General features: G+C 45.9%; 1 protein-coding gene across 1 annotated transcript; it reads right to left on the bottom strand.

Moving 5' to 3' along the window:
* Nucleotides 1-561: 561 nt before the first annotated feature.
* Btnl9 (butyrophilin like 9) lies at nt 562-15,734 on the bottom strand. The gene is made up of 9 exons (XM_013347070.2): nt 15,626-15,734; nt 13,439-13,786; nt 11,651-11,932; nt 8,720-8,848; nt 7,966-7,998; nt 5,828-5,848; nt 5,618-5,644; nt 2,283-2,309; nt 562-1,382 (listed from the first exon to the last, which is right to left on the bottom strand). The coding sequence occupies exons 1-9, from the start codon at nt 15,732-15,734 to the stop codon at nt 745-747; spliced, it is 1,614 nt and encodes a 537-aa protein (XP_013202524.1). The 3' UTR covers nt 562-744.
* Nucleotides 15,735-15,967: the final 233 nt, after the last annotated feature.

Below are 15,967 nucleotides of genomic sequence, written 5' to 3'. Positions count from 1 at the left end.
TCCAAACTATCTAGGGAACTAGGTGTGGCAACTCACGACTTCCCGGCCAACAGTGACCTGACCGAAGGTAACCTCCTGGCTATGTGACCAATGTGAACCACGTGGCAAGAGCTCAGGCCCCTGTGCCCATCCCCCAACTCCTTACCCTATATAAAGCTGTACCCCATCTCTAATAAATGGAGGCTCTGACAAATGTAGCATGGCCTTCTTCTCTCCTAGCCCATTTATCTTACAGATAGTGCCTCTCCGGGACCCTGGAATAACTGAACTGCCAGACGGTTACTAACCCTAGACTAGGTAACCCGTCAAGGCAATCAACATGCTGACTTTTATTTTATAGCCAAAATGGTCCAAGTTTTGGGCCTTCTTTACCCCAGTCCTGGAATCAGCCATTTCTCCCATTTCGTTTTAGGAGGAAATGATGTTTAACATTCAGATCTGAGCCATAGGTGAACTCATTACTTATGAAATGTCATTACTTCTAGACTTTTACAGAATATACAAAATTACACAAAATATGCAAAACTATACACAAATTAGCAAATACTTCTGACTTCTTTTCCGTTCCCACAGTGCACACTCTATAGTCTTGCTATATACATAAACGGTCTCTTTTTTGCCCGCTGTCCTTAAAATAATTATATATGCACAAATACATATACCAAGGGCCTCTGCATGCTTTGGCAGCAGGGGAGCAAAGCGCTGTCCAGGAGTTCAGGACAATGCCTAGACCTGGCCTTAAGGTCACAACAGCGCCTCATCATCAGCCCAGGCGGGGTCAAAGGGCTCATAGGGCTGTAGCCAATTGTCATTGTCGTCCTCTTCGAGGACATGTGGCCCTTTAACCGGCAAAGAGCAGATGGTCAGGGGATCCGGATGTTCGCTGCCATCGTGGGCTCGGGGCCTGAAGTAGGCGCAAAGCGCCCCAAAGAAAGTGTCGGTGAAAGTGAAGACGTGCGAGCCATCAGACGCATTGAAGAAAGACAGCTTCCCTGCCTCATAGTCCAGCAGGATGCCCACCCTCCGGGGAGGCACGCGTAGCGTCAGCGCCACGCGCTGCGGGTCCAGCACGAAGTACTCGCAGCTGTTCCACAACCCCATCACCCAGTAGCCGGCGGCGGGGCTCAGGCGCACGGACCCCGAGCGCTCCACCGACTCCAGACAGGCGCCCAGGAACCAGCGGCTGCGCCGGCCCACGTTCACCTCCCAGTAGTGGCGGCCGCTGCAGAAGCGCTCCCGGCTCAGCACGCACGTCTGCTCCGAGAACCGCTGCGGGCCATGGACCACAATACTGGGCGCCCCCAGTCGGGAGGACACGCTCTTGAGGTCGTCTGAGATCTCCAGGCTAAGGTGCGCTGTGGTGGGATCCAAGGTCACGTCCACTGAGCAGAAGATTAGGGTTAGTACCTACTGGGAAAGGTTCAGGTACCTCTCCTTCTTCCCTCACCTCCATCCTTGCCCTGCTCTCCCCCTCCACTCCTTCACTCCTCAGACGTCTAGTTTTTCCAGGTGGACCAACTGGTGGAATAGCAAACGCACACACTCTGGCACACACCCACTCTTTCAACTACCCCTTTTCCCGGAATGGCACACTCCTGAAGCCCATTCCTTTCCTAACAGTAAAGTCCCGAATCTCATTCTTGGGTTGCAAATAAGGTAGGTTCATGCGGGAGGTTCACTAGCATGGAGTCAGGTCTTTTGTAGTTTCTGTTTCCTTTGGTTTCACCACCAGGTCGCCTCCTCTTTACAGCAATTCTAGGACTCTTGAAACTACAGGGAACCTCTGAGACCATCTAATCCAATGACCTACACTCCAGCACCCATGCTCCAAACACATAGCCCCCAAATACCCACCCACAAGTTTTTTGAGTCAAAGTCTCCCTATATAACCCAGGCTGGTCTTGACTCGTGACCCCCTTGCCTCAGCCTCCCCATGCTGGGATTTAAGTGTGTGTGATGCCTCTGAGGAATGATTTGGGAGATTCCTTTCAGACGCTGCCTTTCCTTCTGCACACAGATGCCAGAAGCAGCCTTCCTTCCTGCCCTTAGGAAATGAACCTAGTAAACCCCCAAAACTGTGCCTCTTAGTGAACAGCTTGTGTTCGAAACGTGTGCACAGGAGAGCATGCAGCAGGCTGTATGTATATTCTGTTCTCACTTCCAGGAGATGGACTTGGCTCCTGGAAAAACCCTTCCTCCAATGTCAGACCCCTCCTCATCCCTTCTGTGCAAGACCCTGCCCACTGGTAACCAGTCGCACTTGCCAGCTTCAGTTACTTTACCTGCATATTGCTGGGCCGCTCTCCACTCTGAAAGCAAAGAGAGAGAAGGGACTCAGAGAGCTCAGCCAACAATTCTGAGACCTTGAGGGTGGCTTCCCTTGCTCAAGAGCCGTCCACAAATTAAATAACCTCGTTCCTACCTCTGGACTGGATTGGACAGGGGTCTAATGATTGTGCTGGGTTCTACCAAAGTGGTATGTAACCTTGTTACATTGGGAAGATGGAACACAGAAGCAAGGAGCGAGCAGCCTTGGTACCCTGAAGGATGGAAATGAAACCTATCTCTGCCTGGCCAAGCTCAGTCCTGGAGGCTCTGCTGAATGGGACTCTGCCCTCAGATGCCTTCTAGATACCCGGCCTTCTCTCCACAGTCTCCCTTTCTATTGTGGACCGTTCTGAGGTTTTTCTCCAGTTTTCTCTTGTTCTGTTTTGGAACAAAGAGTTGATCCAAAGTGATAAAAAACATTTTTCAAGGTGCTGGGGGATTAACCCTGGACTCGAATCAAGACAGTCCGTGGAATTACACAGAACAGCTTAGTTCTAGCAAAACATTGATTCAATGTTAGTTTGCCTATAAATTTTTAACCATTCATCCAAATCAACTTGAGAATTTTTAAAGGAACTGTGTAAATTTATATTTTTAAAAGTTCATTAACTTTAAGAGGGAAGTAGATATGGAGAAGAAACCTTGAACTTCTAGATGCTATCAAAGCCATAATGGTGAAAACATGGAATTGGGAGGCGAGCCCAGGGACAAGCGCTTCCACACGGCATAGATGCTCAAGGTGAAAGCTTGCCTCCATGGGAGAATTATGGCTGGTATACTAAACAGCACTGAGAAGACCCATTCAGTGCACACAGACAAGTCAGTGCATTATCATCACCTCACACCCAGTGTGCGGACTTCTGTAGGACTGATTAATGACCTATACACAAAACACATTATTGCGCTTTGGATCTGAAACATTCTCCAATGGCCCCGAGTTAAAGGTTTAGTCCAAGCTCTGCGCTATGTGGAACCTTAGTTTCTGGTCTCTCCTGCTTCTCTTTTTTGCTTTCTGCCTACCATGAAGCAAGCAGCTTTCTCTACCACATATTCCTTACTTCCTGCTGCCTTGCCACTGACCCAAGTGACCATGGATTAACTCTGAAACTGTGACCCCAAGAAAACCTTTGCTCACTGGAAGTTTACCATTTCAGGTATTATGCGGCACTAACAGAAGGCTGAGAAATATAATATAAATTAATAAAAGAAATGATAAGACAGTATACATTGTGGTATCCTTAGCAAAGATCTTCAACTTCGGAAGTAGAAGCCTTAGGTAAAAGTTTGATTAATTAAACTTTACGGAAAGCAATGATCTCTCTTCACTAAGGGGAACTTGGACAAGACTAACAGCAAAAGACACAATAGCAAACGGAATCCATATTGTTTAATGTCAATAATAATATATGTATATGTTAACAAGGATATATACATAGCCATTATAAAATATATCAATAAGGATATGTGTGTGTGTGTGCATGTGTGTGTGTATGTTCAAAGTCAGCATCTAGAGAGAAGCCAATAATAAAGGAATGAGAAAGTATTTATCCCCATGGGCCAGCAAACCTAGAGAGCTGGGTCACACATTGTGCAGGTGGACAGAGCCTCACCATGGCCGATTGCAGGAGTATGGCTCACTGGGAAACCTTTGTCTATCTGACAGCCTAATCTCCCTTCCCGGCTGTACCTCCTAGAGAAAAGGGTGATAAGACAGCACGCTTCAGGCTTATTCAGTGTGGTTTGTAGTGGTGGGCAGCGAGAACCGGCAGGAAGAAACGGACCCAACACACTATAAAGTGAATATTTAAACAGTGATGCATATATAAAGCAAGGGACAGGCAGCGTGAGACTATGAACGATGTTTATACAAGACTAAAATGCATGTGACAGAGTGGAAATTCAGATTTGCAAGAATATATACAAAATCAAATATATATTAGGCCGGTGTTCTTATGGAGGGAATATAGGCCCTTATGGTATTGTTAGGTTCCAAGAAATTCCTTTCCCCAAAGCCTGGCATTTAGACAAAAGCCAGCATTCCCTCAAGGACTTAAGAAGATCGTTCCTGCCTGATAAAAGGATAGTTCCTAGCAAAAGTGGCATATGGCTGATGCATTTGCTTATGGCTGGGGTGCCTATTACCACATCAAGGTCTATGGTAGCCCTAGGCTCCCTCAGTCTCAGCTGGTTGGGATACCCTGCCCCCTACCCTAAACCTCTCCATTCCCTGAGCTTTGCTCCCCTCCCCCAGCTTCTCTGATTCCTATATAGCTCAGCCATTTTGATTCCCTTCTTGGTTCCGCCCTTGCTCCGCTCCTGGATCTCTCTTCTTCCCTCTCTCTTCTCTTTCTCTCTCACTCTGCCCACCCTCCCTGCATGGGCCAGTTCAGTCTGCTCTTCCAGACACCTTTGGCTGTACTCTCTCCCTCATATCTACAACAGAACCCTGCTCCTCAACCATACCTAGGAGTGGCCATGTTCTCATTTTCATTCAGGTATGAAGAGATGTATTTACATATATAATAGCATGTCTACTTTAAACCCACAGGCAGTTTGAGGGTGAGCACCAGAAATTCAGGAGATTATGCTGTGTAATCAGGACTGAAAGCAATGTTTTCCCAAATGTAGCCTCTGGACAATAAATATAACATATAATATAAATTATACGGATAATTTATATATGATATAAAACAAATAAATTCATTTGTATAAATAAATATATAAATGCATATTTTATATAAACGTATAAATTATACCTAAATGAATATATAATTATGATAAATGTAAATAAATATAAAAGTGAAACCTGGGTCTGACTTCTACCGAGTAAAATATACATAATAGAGCATGGGAATCGTTGGAGCGAAGGTGGAAGCGCCAGAGAGAGACTGTGATGCTGCCACGAACAGAGAGGAACTGGAATGATAACTTAAGTTTTTTTTTCATTCGTTTGTTTTGCTTTACAATGGTGTGAAAACCATTTGTATTCATTAGAAACCATACTTGGAACTTTGATCTTTTCTCAGTCTGGTGGAGATGCTGGGAAGCCACAGGGAGTCACCACCCCAGACAATCACGTGATCAGAAGGTACCTATCCAACACCCCAGCACTGCGCTGCTCACATTTCTAACTTAGAACATTTTCAATGTACAATTCACAGTATGTCTTCAATTCACTTGTAAATGGAAAATGTCCTAAGTTGGAAATGCATTTAGAGGGATGTGATTCAAACATGCCAAGTCAGGGAGCCTAGTGAGATGCAGTGGGAGAGAAGGGGGCTTTACTCACCAGCCTGGCCTTCGGACCTTCTCCAGTCTGAAGGAGCAAAGGAAAAGGAGAATTGGAAAGTCAGGAGGCCACGTCACATTGGTGTCACAGTCTAATCCTCCCTTCCCTCACCACCCACAGTCAGCATCGTTCCAGCCAGGGAATCATACGTGGGCAGCCAGGTACAAAGACAGGACAGGAAGTAATAGTTCTGGGGTGGAGGGAACTTACCAAGCTCTGCCTGAAGTCTCTCTGCAAGAAAAACAGAGAGAAACATCAACCTTCTGAGGCAAAGATTAAGGAACCTTGGTGTGGGAAGTCCTTCTTTGTTAAGTCTTGCTTTTCTTGGTTAATGAATAAAGAAGCTAATTAAGGCCTATGACAGGGCAGAATAGAGCAAGGTGGGAATTTCAAGCAGAGATAGAGGAGAAAAGAAGGAGTCAGAAAGAGGCCACGTAGCTGCCGAAGGAGACAGATGCTCTGGAGTCTTACTGGTAAACTACGAGCTTCAAGGTAAAATATAAAATAATAGGAATGGGTTAATTTAACATGTAAGAGTTAGTTAAGAAGAAGCCTAAGCTATTGGCTAACTAGTGCTGTAATTAATACAGTTTCTGTGTGATTTTTCGGGTCAGGGCAGCCATGAACAAATGAGCAGTCTCTGCCTACAGATCCTTAATCTGAAACTACTTCTGACTGCAACTCTCTCCTTGATGCTACATTGCCCTGCAGAAGGAGGCTCATCCCCAGCATTCCAGAGCCTTTAGCCTGCCTTCATTTCAGAGGAAGAAATCAACAGGCAGTGGGCCAGGGAGGGAAAACAGCCTTGGTTCTAAATGTTTTTTTCTCAAGGCTCTGATCTAGTTGGAGAGGGGGGCTATTCTTTCTGAAATCACAAGATTTACCTGGTGTAAGGGGGAGGAGTGGAGGTGGGAAGGCAGAGCACATGAGTAAGCCCAGGATCAGGCACAGTCTATGTGATTTGGGGTCATTTGCTGAATACTTCGTTTAAAGACAGAAAGGGCAATTATTTTTCCCGCCTAGATGGAAAAGATCCAACTCTGTCTCCAAAAGGTCCTCTGGTCTCTCCATCCTTTGGATTCTTTGGAAAACAATCAATATACTAATTCAGACTGTGATGTTGACTCACTGAAGTGGTTTTGCTTGGTAGGATTGAATAGGCAGTAATACAGGGCTCTCTACTCTTTCAGTTTTATCTGGAGTTTTGACAGGGCAGTCAAATTTTGGTTCTCTGGATCTTCAATCTAATTATGGGGGCCTTTTCCATCTCCCCTTTATTTGGGATCACTAACCTCCTTTGCTTTTTTTTTTAGATTTATTTATTAATTATGTACACAGTGTTCAGCCTCCATGTATGCCCACACGCCAGAAGAGGGCACCAGATCTCATTACAGATGGTTGTGAGCCACCATATGGTTGCTGGGAATTGAACTCAGGACCTCTGGAAAAGCAGTCGGTACTCTTAACCTCTGGGCCATCTCTCCAGCCCCCCCTCCTTTGCTTTTTTGAGACAGGGTCTCTCTCTGCAGCATGGCCTAAAAGTTACCAACCCCCTTGGGTCTGCCTCATTAGTAGAATACTGGGATCTCCAGCCTTTACCAAGGAGCTCAGGTTCCTCAACTTCCTTTGTATGGCCTTTAGCTATACCACACCCCTCCATGGTTTTATGTTGGTGTGTTTTGAAGAGAGGAAAAGTAATTTACCAGAGCATTCCCATTTTCGTGCAAGTTCAAGGATCTTTCTTCAGAGTGGCATTTGGGTTAAAAAGATGAATCTCAGGAACATGAACTGGAGGGAGTAAAGACTCCAGCAGGGTCTCTTCAGAGTTTCTTCTGTTGAATGAACCCTGAAGTGGGGTGCCCACAGGCACCGCATCTCAGTCTGATCGAAGAAGAAAAGGTACACAAAGCCAGATCGAGAACCAGATGGGTGTCCTCCTTCTCTTCCTCTAAGGAGCCTAGTGCCTTGAATGCCCCTTTCTGCTCCAGAGCTGGCCAGCTAAACCCACTTGTTCTGCAGCCTGCCCTGTGGTGCGGAACCCGGAACTTACCCAACCGTGCAATCAGTCTTCCTGAAGACAAAAGAGAAAAAGGATGCTCTCAGAATGGGGAATGACCAGACAGGGCAGATTATGAATATGGGTACCTTGCTCCCCTAAGATGTGCAGATTCAGCCCTATGCATCCGGAAGTTCATTTGGGTGCCTGGACACTGTCAATCCGAGCAAACCCTGTCCTCCCCTCTCTACCCTTCTCCTAGATGCCCCCTCTGAGGCCCTTGCCTTGGAAACCCAGCAGGTCCCTGGACCCTGCTCTGGGACATGGGGAGAGAGCATCTCTGCTGGCTTACCTCTGTCCTTTTCTTCCTGCTTCCTCAGCTTTTCTGAAAGAAAGAATGAATGGGGAAAGCTGAGTCCCGCCCAAAGCTGGCTGTCATTCCAGTCTGGGTTGCCTTCTGCTTTTGTGCCCCTTCATGCCTCCCCACACCTCACCCCTTTCCTATTGAGAGACTTGCAGACGGATAGGGAGAGGGATCGTTGCTAGGTAATTAAGATGGCAAATTTCCAAGATGACCAGCTTCTTCCTCAGCCTCCTGACTTGAGACAAAAGCCTAGCAGCTTTTGCCTCCCACTGGCAGGCCTGCTGGTGGACTGGCTCAACAAGGTCTGATCACAACAGCACATTTGCATTCCAATCAAGCATCCTATCTGTCCTCAAACTGACCAACTCTAAAGTAGGAGAGGAAGACTCTTCAGTGGCTTTAAAACCCCAGCCCTCCTGAAGAGATGGGATCTTTTCGACCTTTTGAGTTCCGCCTCCCCATCCCCTGGCTCCCTCCCCATCCCTTAGCTTCACAGAGGGTCTTTTTCTCTGTCTGTTGTCTGTGTGTGTTTCCTCAACCCCAATAAACGCCGTTTTCAGCTGTCTGCGGTGCTTGAAATTTCTCTGCTGCTACCTGTTGTGCTGCAGATTCCACCCCCACCCCCCAACCCACCTCCCACCCCCGCTTTTTAGTTCTCTAACTGGCAGGGAAAACAGACCGGGTCCAGACCATTAGACTGCATCATTATGGAGCAAATCCAGCTCCAGGCCCTGAGTCATACCTTGGGAGCACCGCTTCTTGTAAAAGTACTGCAGCGCCAGGATGGTGAGCACAGCCAGACTGAGTGGGAGGGCCGCCAGGGTTACCAGGAATGCTTTCTTCCATGGGGACGTTCTGGGTAGGAATACATCTGGAAGACATGTCTCATGGGGTTTGTTGTCTCGACTTAGGTACCACTAGCCACTGAAGCAAGACTATCTTGGACCTCACATCCCGGAAAGCCTTGAGGGACCTTAGGATGGCCAGTCACACCTTCCGTGCCAGCCCCTGTAGCCAGGCATGAACTAGACATGAGGGCAGTTGAGCAACCTTCACTCCAGGTAGGTTCTGGTGCAACGGCAGGACTTGGACTGGTGTGAGCATGGGCGGAGAGAAGGGAGCACTGTGAACTGAAGATGAATGACAGGTCTTGGTATACCCTTTTCCTCTTATAACCGGGAGATAACTTCTTCTGGCTCTGATGCTACCCTTCAATGAATCCAAAGTGTTTTGCTTTTGAAAACCAGTGAGCTGTTCTATCTGGTTGGAGAATCCACAGGTTGTCACCTGCTTCCTGACATTTATCTCAGTTCTCACAGCACTGGAAGAATTCCCAACAAAGCCAATAGTTTAACTACAGCTGCTTCCCGAACAATCCCCAAGGATAGGATGCCACTTGTGGCTGCATGCAGGCCAGGGCAGCTCCAAGATTGACCAGAAGATGAGGGGATGAGGGCAAAACTGGAGCGTAACCCTGAAGAAACAGCTGTGTCAGTTTAATAAGGTTTGTGTCTGTGTGATCTAATTATTCAGAGGTAACACATTATCTCAGAAGGGTGTTTCTCTAAAAGTATATTTTTAACCTCTAAGTACAGTAAATTAAGCCTGAGATCACAGTGGTTAAAAGCCCTGGTTGCTTTTCTGGGGTCTCATGAGAGAGACAGGCTTTGTATCAAGGAGCTAAATCCTAGCCCTCATCTTAGCCACACCTATGTGCACATCAGTGTCCATTTCTAACACGTTTTCATTGTCCCATGCTGTTCTCCGAACACTGACACCTCATTCACTCTTAGCCTCTAGGCTTTTCACAACCTCTACTTCACTCTCTAAATGGACTTGAGTATCCTGGGTACCTTATGTGTTATGTCCAACCTAAATATCCCTGAAAAAGAAACTCCACGGAACCTATTCCGTATGTAAAGCACAGAGAATTTTTAATATTCAAAATTGAGTTTGGACCACACCTCCAGCAGTGGGTGAGGGAAGGGCAGTCCCAAGCCCAGGGAGGGGGAGAACTTTTAAAGGGGAAATGCCACGATCGGGGAAGTTCGTGTCCTGTTGTCTTAAGATTGTGTAAGAAGGGCAGAGGGTAAGGTAGTTTCTGAAATTATTGGTCAGTGTTTGGGCACAAAAACCCTAACAAAGAGCCATTAATAACTGACAAGGTATCTTCAAAGATAGAATACTTCCTAGGATCATCTGAACCTCATTAATTTTTTTTTTGATTTTTCGAGACAGGGTTTCCCTGTCCTGGAACTAGCTCTTGAAGACCAGGCTGGCCTCGAACTCATGGAGATCACCTGTCTCTGTCTCCCAAGTGCTGCGATTAGAGGCGTGCGCCACCACCGCCTGCCTGGACCTCGTTAAATTTTATGGCCCTGCTCCTTAGCTCCTTAAGGGGCTATTTTCAGGATATCCTTTACAATTCTGCTATCGCAACACGTTTCTGGAGCTGAGATCAGCCACCACTCATTATGTGGCTTATTCTTCTGAGAAGCAAGTAAGTCTATTTGAAAGCTAAGCAACTTCGACAGCTTTATAATCTAGGACTGTTGTTCTTCAGGACTTTCTATCTGACATGCAAACATTCAGGACAAGACATCTAAATCCTTTCATGCTCTGGGAATTTAAATTTGGGGTCCAGCTCCAGGCTGTAGCTTCATGCTTGCCTTAGAGATGGATGTACTTTATTTTCCCTTTGGATAAAAACAGCTAACACAGACTTCTCCCACCACCCAGCTACCAGGGGATTGTAGAATGATCTGTGCGTGACAAATAATGCTGCCAAGTCCACCTGCTTAAGGGCTTGTTACAGTTTGTCTTGAGATCATGCATGCAGTAGGGTTGTATCTGCCTGATACAAAGGAAGACAGTGTTTTCTAACTATTGATTTAGATTTACAGGAAAAAATAACCCATAGGTTAGATTGGTTTTCAAGGCTTAAAACAATAAAGGGCTGGAAAGATGGGTCAGCAGTTAAGAGAACTTGCTGCTCTTCTAGAAGACCTATCTCTGGTTCTCAACACTCACATGGATGCTAACAACTCTTGGTAACTCCAATTTCAGTGGATCTTATGACCTTTTCTGGCCTCTGAGGGCACCAAGCACGCAATTGGCACACAGACATACATGCAGGCCAACAGCCATACACAGAAAATAAAATAAAATTTAACACAGTGGACTTTGAAACCAAGCAATGGATGAAATTTTAACTCTTTGCCTGAACATCTGTTGACCTGAGTCACCTTTTTATAACCCAGAGCTACATGACATCACCCCCAGGTGCCTTCTTCTGCTTCTCGGGTCTCTCCAGCACTCCCACCTTCGACGGCATGCTCTTAGTCACTTGTTTTATCATCTGAATCCCTCCTGGGACGGGAGCCAGGGTGTCGGGATTTGGGGTTCTACAAATAGTGGCTTGAGGGATGATGTTAGGAACAAATGAGTTCCCATGATGATCTATATTGAGCCTTACAAGTTTGTTGCATGACCCATAGTATAGAAATGCTGCTTCTCGGGCCTCCTCACTTACCTCTCAGAGTTACTCTTAGCCAAGTAGATTCAGGTTTCAAAGCCAGCCCACCCCATACCCAGCCAGGCCTCAGAATCCCGGGCCGACCAACATGGAACTTCTGATGATCAGAAGGATACGTGTGAGCCGGTGCCTACTGACCTGCAATCTGGAGCACAAACTCTTTTTTCTGGGCTAGCAAGGGGTTCTGGATTGAGCAAGACACGTTACTATGAGCCCCTCCTCGGACAGTCACAGATGTGTTCAGACTGAACAGGCCCTGGGCATTCCGAATGATGGCTTCATACTCTGGAGGAAGGCACTGCCCCCGGTGGTCTCTCCACTGAACCTTGGGCTTGGGGTACCAGCCACTGGAACTGCATCGCAGCCGAATGCCTCCTTCATTGAAGCCCTCAAGGGAGATGAGTGGGTCTGAGCCCAACCCTGGGAAGGCAGGAGTGGGGAAGATCGGGCTTACTTCTAGAAGCTCTGCTTACAGTTCATGTTGCTGTTCACCATCTGAGATCAAAATATGACGTCAGGAATTATGACTACTCTTCTTATGGTGTTTGTGAGCTCACAGCCCTCCAACTATGAACTGCCAAAGAACAGTTTAGATTAGGCAGGGATATTAGGAAATACTCAGAGGAAGGCTATATGTATTTAGTTATAATGTGCAATAAATGACCCCACTACAATGAAGAGTCATCGCGCCCAGAATTCCAATAGACTATCCTCTGTTAATTCTCACTAAATCTCAAATGCCTATGACATATGCAATTCTTTCCCAGTCAAATAGAGCTGGCTCTGTTATCTATATAACGATCATTTGTCATTTAAGTATCAATTTATGTGCTAAGAGTCAAATCCAGCTCTTGTTCATCTATGCAAACATCCTCTCACTGACCTATATCCCCAGCCATATATTTTAAAACTTATAAAATATCAATATGTGTGTATGTATGTGTGTACAATATATCTTGAGTCCATTTTTGTTGGTAGTATGTATATAGCTTTAAGGCTGACCACTCTGCATGTATGTAACATGATTTATCAACTTGAGAGTGGGGGGTATGGGAAGGGTTTGAGAGAGAGACTCTGGAAAGGGTTGGAGAGAGAAAAGAAGGGGGAGAATCGTGATGCAATTCTATTTAAATCAAAAATATATTGGAATATTGATATATAAAATAAGTATCAGGAAAGCCCTAGACTTTTCTCCACCAATTTTTATTCCTTAAATCCTTACTACTTAATCAAATCTATTAGTTTCTAACTTGTGCTGCTTACATTTCTTTTTATGTTAGTCCCCTTTACTTCTTGTTTATGAAAATATACATCATTAAATTTCTTTACATGTGTTTTCCCATCTTCCTAATAAATTCTAGTAATCGCTTCACATCTACTCATCGAGCTCCTTGTCTTTCTAGCTTCAGAATGTGGACAGTGGTGATGGAGCACTTTCAGCTCCTATGCGCTGACATTCAGGAAGCTTCAGCACTCAAGAAACTCTACGTAATACTGCGCAAACGAATCTTGCACAAATGCCTGTTATGCCTTGATGTCACTTTGGGTCGTCACCTTGTGGCTAAAATTACTCTTTCAGCTGTTTTGAAGTCATTCAGTATTTTTTTTATAAACTTTTCTCCCTTTTATTTGCTTCCTATAGATTTTATAGGATTTCTTTCCTCTTTTTTTAACTTCTAAAAAACCTTTTTTTCTCTTTCTTTCCTGGTACTGGGGATTGAACCATGGCCTCGTGCATGCTAGGCAGGCGCTGGATGGACGTCTGAAATATCTCTTCAATCTCCACCCGATGTTTTAACATAGTGTGTGTGTTTGTTCTCAATCTGAGATTCCCCCCACGCGGTTCTGTCTCCTGGCGTGTAAGGCAGCTCTATCCAATCCGATCCTTTCCTCCGTCTCCTGCTCCCAGCTAACTCCAGAACATACCTGCTACTTCCAGCTCCCACATGGCTTCTCCAGAGAAGTTGTGGGAAAGAAAGCGGCACCCATATTGGCCCTCATCGGAGGGAGTCACGCTGAGGACATGCAGGGTCACGCTGCCATCCATGATGTCATTCGCTTCGAATACGGTCCTGTTGCGGAACTCTGGCATCTGCGTGTCGGAGAGCCCCTGCTGTTCCTGGTACAGGTACACCACGTTTGAGACCTGGGTCCGGAACCAGCGGATCTCCATGTGCTCTGCATCCTGGTATGGCGACAAGTGGCACGGGAACTCAGCCGTTTCCCCGACAAGGGCCAACATGGAGTCTCCAGGGCCCACCACCTTGACCTCGTCTAGGACAACAATTCAAAACAATAGCCAAGATCAACCCACGTGAAACTCAAGTTTTTAAAATCACTTCCCTTTGCAGATCAGAAATCTACAGCAAACTATCCAAATGACAACGATGAGTTGCTCTCCGAGGACAACCCGAGTGGTTTCCTGGAGAAAAAATCATCATGAAAAAAGCCAGAGTGTAAGTTAAAATACATATATACACGCATTCCAACCAAGTGCACTGTGCAGGGCTGGACTGGTTACTGGTTTGAATCAATCAAGAGTAGATGCTGTTTGGGGAGCTGTGCAAATATGGTCAGGGGAGCACACTAAATACAATGTTTGACAAAAAAAATTATGTCTGTGATATAGAATAGAGAATTTACATATTTGTGCAAGTGCACTAAGAAAAATATCTTGGAAGGAAGACGCCATATGGCTGATGGCGGTGATTTCTGCACAATGAGAATGGAAAGTCTTATTTTGTCCATGCCTTAGTTCGAATTTCTTTTGCTGTGATAACTGCCATGTCTGAAAGCAAACTGAGGAGGAAAGGACTTATTTCATATTATAGGCAAGTCAAAACAGAGACTCAAGGCAAGAGCCTAGACGCAGGAACTGAAGCAGAGGTCATGGAGGAACGCTGTCTACTGTCTTTGTTCTCCATAGACTGCTCAGCCTCTTTCTTCCATACCCCTGGAACCCCTGCCCAAGGTGGTACTGCACACAACGGGCTGGGCCCTCCCATATCAATTATTAATTTTAAAATGCACAGGCTTGCATGCAGGCTGTTCTTATGGAAGCATCTTCTCAAGTACGCTTCCCTATACTCAGGTACCTCTGACTTGTGTCAAATTGACAATAAACTAGCTAGGACAGGCGGGTTCACAGTGTTTATCAATAGAATGCACATGTACAGCTTCTAAAAAAACAAAATATACAGGAACATAACCTATGGGCCTGCTGTGCTCCGTCGATTTTAATATTTAAACACCCACTGAGTTCTGCGGCTGAGAGACTTGTCACCACCTTTCCCTTGGACATTTCTTCCGTGGGGTTGCCAGGTGCTCTCTCTGCTGTCCTTAAATTATTCCATTTCTTCCTTTCCAAACTCAGCTACAACTTCTTCCCCAAGCTTAAACATCCCAGATCTCCCTCCCCATCCTTCGCTTTGCCCCATAGATCATATGTCAATTTGGACAAAACCTTTTGCCTCCTGGATGATTGCTGGTCAATCCCAACCACCCTCCTACATGTTCACTCTCCAGGGTCTCTTCAGCCCGCTTTCTCACACACCTGAGGTCTCTCTGTCATCCCCTCTTCTTTCTCTCTTTACCCCACCCCAGTTCATCCTCCATCTATTTCCTTCCCAAGGAATGTGTTCTTTGCAAAGCTTTCCAGGGAAAGAGAATTGCTCTTAGCTGTGCTTATCTTTGCTCCCGGGAATGTACATGGGAAACAGGGGCTGGTGAACCGATGGAACAGCATCAAGTGCTATGGCTCTTTAACAGCTGGTATGGGAGTAGAGAATGGTGAGATATAACTGCAATCCCCTGCACTGGGGAGGCCGAAGCGTGGGGATCGTGAATTCCAGGCCACCCTGGGCTGCATAGCAGGAACCTGTCTCAAAAGCAAAACAAAACAACAAAAACAAAAACAATGACAAAAACAAATAAAAAATAAACCAAACAAACAACAAACAAAAAATTCAAAACCTTGCATGGGAATACTTTACATTTTAGCAGTTAGTATGGCCTGCTGCTGCACTATGAGGGCCCATTCCCAGAGGGCACCCAGCAAAGAAACTCATATCCTACCTGGGTGCATTGAATATGGCTGCAGGTCAAATACATTACCTGAATCTACCTCTCCCAAGCAGAGGATGAGGAGAAAATGGGTGAAGAAGATGCTCCTGCACCAAGGCACTTCCTTCAGAAACCCCACAAACACTGAGAAATCTGCCATCTGTCAGCAGTGCGGGCCACCTAGAAAGCAATAAACATGCTAGGTGACGTGGGCAGTGAGCCTCCGCCCAGCAGGCTTGAGATCAGCTGCTGTCTTGGTTATTTGTTGTTTTCTGATTTTGGAGTTTTCACATCAGGCCCATGGCTTCTTTTAAACCCTGAGGGGATGAGAGAACTGCTTCTAATTTTACCAGGTGATGTTGTTACCATTGGGCTTGTTGGAATTCATGGAAC

This window comes from Microtus ochrogaster, chromosome 7 (assembly GCF_000317375.1).
Source record: "Microtus ochrogaster isolate Prairie Vole_2 chromosome 7, MicOch1.0, whole genome shotgun sequence".
In the NCBI taxonomy this organism is placed as follows: Eukaryota; Metazoa; Chordata; class Mammalia; order Rodentia; family Cricetidae; genus Microtus; species Microtus ochrogaster.
Note: the sequence above shows the minus strand (reverse complement) of the source record. Positions and strands in the feature narration are given on the sequence as shown.

What these genes read in the sequence shown, in the direction of transcription:
- Btnl9 (XM_013347070.2), bottom strand. Translation starts at nt 15,734, where the DNA reads ATGGCAGATTTCTCAGTGTTTGTGGGGTTTCTGAAGGAAGTGCCTTGG. An exon ending in CAAGAAGCGGTGCTCCCAAG is followed by an intron (nt 7,999 to 8,719) that starts GTATGACTCAGG and finishes TCTTTCTTTCAG; the next exon opens with AAAAGCTGAGGAAGCAGGAA. An exon ending in GAGACTTCAGGCAGAGCTTG is followed by an intron (nt 5,645 to 5,827) that starts GTAAGTTCCCTC and finishes TTGCTCCTTCAG; the next exon opens with ACTGGAGAAGGTCCGAAGGC.